A 6,330-nucleotide genomic window follows, 5' to 3' on the forward strand; every position below is an offset into this window, starting at 1 on the left:
ATATTCAGATAATTATACCTTGTTTGAAACTGGACTGCTGATTTGCTATGGCTGTTAATTTTCCTGCCCAATAATTATTGTACTTTTCGAAAGATTACTTACTACGCAACTTCCCACCTAAAATCCTTTGATTACACATAATACCACTATTCACATTTTCGTAATTATAAGAAGTGTCCACTTTTTGATGAGATTCGATGTAACACGTAAAACAAACGCATTCTGCATGTTGCCAATTGTCTACATTAATGCGGCAGCGTCATGATTAGTCGTTCATATAGGATCCATATCGATTTTAAAACCATTACATTCCATAACCAAAGTAATTGTTACTTCAGAATATCACTCACCGGACATTAAAAACTACGTGTTTAATACTACATATGTCAATCAACACGCCGCTAGGGCAAAAGCTTCTTATAGAACATTTACTGTAATTAAATTACCTTAAATAATACTGAACAATCTACGAATGTTATATTTCATATTACAATGTAGATATTGATAACTCATAAAAAGATAAGTAATGTACATGATACTAAGAGTTTTTGTTTTGTTTAACAAAATGCTCTATATCTTTATCACGTAGTAAGGCTGCAGACTTAGATATTGGTCTGATAATACGACCTGACTGAACTGTAACTTTGGGCCTTGTTAGCTCACGATGTGTAAGTTCTGTTGTCCATTCTCTACAAATAGGCTGAGAGATAAAAGCTTCAAATTGTTCTGGTGTGTTGTATGGGAACGGAATAGTTTTTACCTAGCAAAGATTGAAGTGAAAAAAATTAACAGAGGATTGCAAAAAATCAAAGACATTCATGAATATATATATATATATATATATATATATATATATATGACATACCAAGTGTTGCTTGAAATCTTGGTTTACACGCCGTTTGATGATTACGTGAGGTTTTTTGTCATCTTCACGTTTTACTCTAGGAGCAGGTATAATTCTGGATCTCCGCTTTCTTTCATCAGCCTTTTCAGTTCCTGGACCTGTCCAGGAATTCCATCCAGGCAGAAATGTATCAATATCTTGAGGGGCCTCATCTTTTACAGTTTCAGATTTCTCTGCGGAAAACTTCTGTTGTAATGCAGGATCATTCGCAAAGCTTTCTTGAAGCGCATGGAAAAACCCCTCTGAATTGGGATCAACTACATCTGGTTCTGCAGCCACACTAGTATTGCACACTACTGGTTCACTTAAAATCATCTGGTTGACTTCATATTTTTCTAGTACTTCTTCAGCTGCCTGAGTGGAAAGCACAGCTCCAACAGTTGTTTGATGTTCGGTCTTCGATTTGTTCTTGGTTGAGCCCTAAATGAGAACATTTATGACCACTCAACTATCTGAAACTGAACTATAATACATAATTATCACTTATTGAAAACATGACTGGGTATTTCTGAGTTTAAATAATGACACTGCAAAACGAATACCGATATGAAACTCAGTCGAGTAAGTTGGATTTTGTCGTAGATAGAAGTTAGGAGTCACACAGAGAAAAGTCAAATACAAGAATTGTTTAATCTATAAAGTCTATAAAAGTTATGCACTGTATAGGTAATCCTTACCAATAAATTTAAATTACAGTAATCAGAAGAGAAAATCATAAGGATACATATACATATGTATGCACCTTTTCACTTTTGACCATTTTATGTGAACCAAACTACACAAACAAGGTATATTTCGTCATAACTACACTACGCGATGTCAGTGGTAGGTTACGCATATAATAGGAAGCAGTTTCAGGTTCAATTGCATTCGATAAACTTCAAGTGTAGAGCACGAAGGTGAACTATGTAGTAAGACAAAATTATCTTTACATGCAAATTTCGAAAATCTATTATAATTGTACTATTGTACGATGCGACCGTACACAAACACAGTCAGTCAGTCAGTAACAACGTAGAACTTCGTACGTACGCACATCAGTTCGAGTTGCCACACCACATTAGCACAGAGATGCAGTTGTCGATTCAAACCCCGTAGTGGTAGAGGTAATAAGAGTATAAGCAGTGATCGGGAAGATTAGGGTTTGGAGATGTTATTTAAAGAGTATAATCCAGTGAAATAAATTTGGAAAGAGAAAAAAAGAGACAAGGAGGAATAAAGAAATTAGAATTTAAAAGAACACAGAGAGTGGATGCACCTGCGCCATTGCAAATGATTTTGAGCCATGTCATTCAGGGTCCCTAATCATCGGTTGCTATCATCTCGTGGTCCCCAACCAGGTAGTCTACACCTACCAACATGACTCAGTCTACTTGTCAGTGACTTCACGGACTGGTGCCATGTTTTGGTTTGGCCGCCCCTAGCTTTCTTCCAACCTACTCCTATACCACTGAACATAGCACGTCGAGGTAGTCGGTCGTTGGGAATACGTAACACATGTCCCGGCCATCTCAACCGATGAAGTTTCACTACTTCATCAACTGATTTGCCATCATTACCTAGTACCCGTTTCCTAACAACTGTGTTACTTACTCGATGGTCCCATGATATACGAGCAATGTTTCGAAGACACCTATGATCGAATACTAGTAACCTACGAATATCCTCTACTCTTACCGGCCATGTTTCACTGCCATAAAGTAGGACGGGACGAACTGCTGCTCAGTAAACACGTCCTGTGGTTGATAGACGGATATCTCGCCTACGCCATAAATAACGCAAGTTGGTGAAAGCTAGTCGAGCCTTCTGTATCCGTGCTGAGATTTTGTCACACACCAAACCACAAGGGCTGATGAGACTTCCAAGATAAGTGAAGCGGTCGACATGCTCAATTACTTCACTCCCTATCACTAGTTCGGGTGTCGATGTAACCCAATCCTGAAGCAACATTTTGCATTTCGAGAGAGAGAATCGCATCCCGAACGTGCTTGCATTGTTGCTTAGAGTGGTCAGAAGACTGCATTTTGTCAGCGTCTTCACCAAATAGAACTATGTCATCGGTATATTCTAAGTCAACAAGTTGACCTCCTGGTAGAAGTTCAACCCCTGTAAATTTAGATGAGGAGAGTGTTATCTCTTAAAGTACGTCGACCACAAAGTTGAACAAGAATGGGGAGAGTGGACAGCCCTGACGAACACCACTTGAGGTAATCAATTCTGATGACAGTTCTCCATAAGCTGTCACTCGACCAGTTGTGTTCGAGTGGAGAGCCTTTATAAGGTTAGTGTACTTCTTTGGTACTCCTTTCAGTGACAAACACTGCCATAGAACCTCACGATCAACACAGTCGAATGCCTCCTTAAGGTCGAGAAATACTACCATTGCGGGGCGTCTGAATGTGTGTCTGTGTTCTAGAACCTGACGTAGTGTGAATATCTGATCTATACAACCACGTCCAGGTCGAAAACCAGCCTGATTTTCTCTAATCTGCTCTTCACGAGCTTTGATTAGGCGTCGAAGTATTATTGAAGCTAATGTTTTAGACACTATATTAGTCAAACTGATTCCTCTGTGATTGTCACAAGAGGACTTTTGTCCTTTCTTATAGACTGGCACAATCAGTGATTGAGACCAGTCAGATGGGATTACGTCCAGTTCCCAAATTCTACCTAAGACCTCGGTTAATCTCATTGCTAATACTGGACCACCATCCTTGAAAATCTCAGGAGTAAACCTGTCAGGGCCTGCTGCTCTCCGTCGTTTCAGATTTCCTATGGCTTTTTCAACTTCGTAAAGGGACGGAGGACCTACATTAACTTGCCATTCAGGTTGACTAGAGATCGTAGGATACAAACACAGAAAACTAATGAACTGGCTGACTAAAAAAGTAAGCACTATTAGACAATCATATAAAGTGTGGAAATGGGTACAGATATATATTAGTTTGAGTTGTCAGGCTTCAACATAACGGGAGAATTAACAAGATGTGAATCAAAAAGTTAACAACAACAACGGTAGTGGAGAAATAACCACAAGAAATATAGTTGATATGTGATCTCTGCTAACATGAGATTTCGGATAAGTAGAAGAGTTGATTGTAGAACGTACTCATTAGTTTATGCATCAAGAATTTAGTTACAAGTTAAACTCACTGTGATGATTAATTGTGCTACCCGGTTTCACGAACCAAAATAGGGTTCGAACCTATGGCCTGGTGGTCGAAAGTCGAACCACTAAACTATGGCGTAGCCAATATATGCATAAAATATATACTCCGTTATATTTAGTGGATCTCCTAGAGAGAAGCGAGCGAAAATATTCATGTCTTGTAGAAATATACGTTGACCAGCTAGTATATGTTGGAAAAAGATCATATTTTACCTTTTTCCACCAGCCGAGGGTTTGAGTAACTCCATTAACTTCCTCGTCGGCATCATCGTCTAAATTAAAATCAGACCCTTCTGATTCCCCCTCAGATTCAGATGATAAAGATACATCAGATTCGTCAGTATCAGATAGAAGGTCGGGATCAGTCCTTCTTGTGGTCTCCCTAGATAACTCGTGCATGTCTGCTACAGCTGCTCTAGCCTGGTAAGTTATAAGTAAGATTAACATATAGCTACCTCAGAGTCATACTTTGCTCTCAACTTCTGTAATTTTGCAAACTTGCTACCACCTCTATGTTTCAGACTGGCTCTTTCTCTGACTCTACTTAATTCGGCACTGAGAAGACGTTCAGCAAATTTCCGAGGATTATTGACCCGCAATGACTCCGTTTCTTTTTCATATTCCTTCATAGTACGTGCCTTCAAATGGCGATGAAATCGTTTGCTTTTAATTTTATTTTGACGCTTGTTACGAGCAGCAGCTCGAGCAAGTAAGAAACGTTCTCTGTCACGCATAGCGATTTTTTCCAGTAGCATCTTGGAAACCATCTTCGCTGCTTTTTCTGGAATTTCTTCCTGAGGTGTACTAAGAACTAACAAAATGAAAAAAGACTAACCTTGTGTCCATATCTCTATACAGTGCATTATATAATTTCCCCTGTAAATTTGTCGAATCTTTTATGGTATCCTTGACATAAACTTGCTCTTTCATTTTTGCAGCCTCTTGGGAGGCTGACATAACGATTTCTCTGTCATTTATTGGAAAAACGATTTGTTCTGCAAGACGATTTTTATGTACTGGGCCTTTCCAGAGATTAAGCTGACGTTTAATTCCTCTGAAAGCTATCCTTCTGGCTTGTCTTGCATCCTGAATCTCATCAGTTTCATTCAACACCTTGTTGTGTCTGTGGAACTCATTCAGAATTTTCCTTTGGGCTTTTTTATCACCTTTCTTTAAACTTATAAGACCCCATACGTTAGCATCCTCAACTCCAGGTGCTGCACACTAAGGATCTTGAAGCTTAATTTTATGCAGACAACTAACCTCCAACATCGTCAGTCAAGGAGAAAAACGAAACAATCGCTTCTGTTTGATCAGATACAATGATATCACGACAGAATGCTAAGGGGACTGGAATATGAACGATAGTGTTCAATAAATCCATAGAGAAAAAGTGCTTTTAAATGATATTACACAAACTTACATAAAAAAGGAAAATAAGGCCTGAGTTTAAAACACATGAGACTTGGGAGGTATATAATAAATCGCTCGTTTAATTTCCAGTTTGGAAAGAATAGAAGGCTTAATGACCTGTGTTAGCCGTGGCAAGAGTCGACAGATGGAGCTCCAATAACGTACTGAAGTAGTGAATTCTACTGGCTGATGGTTCAATGGGAAAGTCGACAGTCATCTGACTAATTTGTTCTATGCTAGTGAAATCTTGTGGTGTCCTCGTAAAAGATAGTTTTGTCATTTCAGATGTAATTGAGGCTGTCACCGTCCTTTAAAACATTAAGACCAAGAACATCAATCAATCTACTAACATTCGAGATTATAATTATCGGATACTAGGTACAAACGCTAAATTTACTAAAAGTGAACAGCAGGTCATTGCTAGTTATTTACAGTTAATGACTGAAGAATGATGTATGTTATAGGGAAAATATTAACATTTTATCGATCATCAAGCAATTTAAGTTATAAAACTCTCAAAACCACAAGCTCATGGCTGGAATGCAACTCATGTCTGTATACAAACCATATGAAATTCAAAAATCTGCTAGATGTAATGCCCCTGATATACCAGATTTCTTAGAAACAGCGCTCAAGATAAAAACAGCTTTGAAATTTCGACACAGACGAAAATATGAGGTGCTGTAGCACCTATAAATGACGGTAGAACACTAAAAACCCATGAAAAGCCTGAGCAATATACCTAACGGTAGCCCAATTTTCGAAAGACTGCTCTGAGCTTTTCAATAATCGAGATGACATTGTGGAAATGCTTAACATTAACTGATTTTGTAAATAAACGTTC

General features: G+C 38.4%; 1 protein-coding gene across 1 annotated transcript; it reads right to left on the bottom strand.

Annotated features, from left to right (window-relative positions):
* Positions 1-321: 321 nt before the first annotated feature.
* UTP14A (U3 small nucleolar RNA-associated protein 14 A) lies at positions 322-5,454 on the bottom strand. The gene is made up of 6 exons (XM_051214966.1): positions 5,337-5,454; positions 4,909-5,297; positions 4,529-4,877; positions 4,287-4,493; positions 866-1,324; positions 322-760 (listed from the first exon to the last, which is right to left on the bottom strand). Exons 1-6 carry the CDS (start codon positions 5,343-5,345, stop codon positions 539-541), a joined length of 1,635 nt encoding a protein of 544 aa, XP_051068152.1. The 5' UTR covers positions 5,346-5,454; the 3' UTR covers positions 322-538.
* Positions 5,455-6,330: the final 876 nt, after the last annotated feature.

The sequence above is a fragment of the Schistosoma haematobium genome, chromosome 2, assembly GCF_000699445.3.
Source record: "Schistosoma haematobium chromosome 2, whole genome shotgun sequence".
In the NCBI taxonomy this organism is placed as follows: domain Eukaryota; kingdom Metazoa; phylum Platyhelminthes; class Trematoda; order Strigeidida; family Schistosomatidae; genus Schistosoma; species Schistosoma haematobium.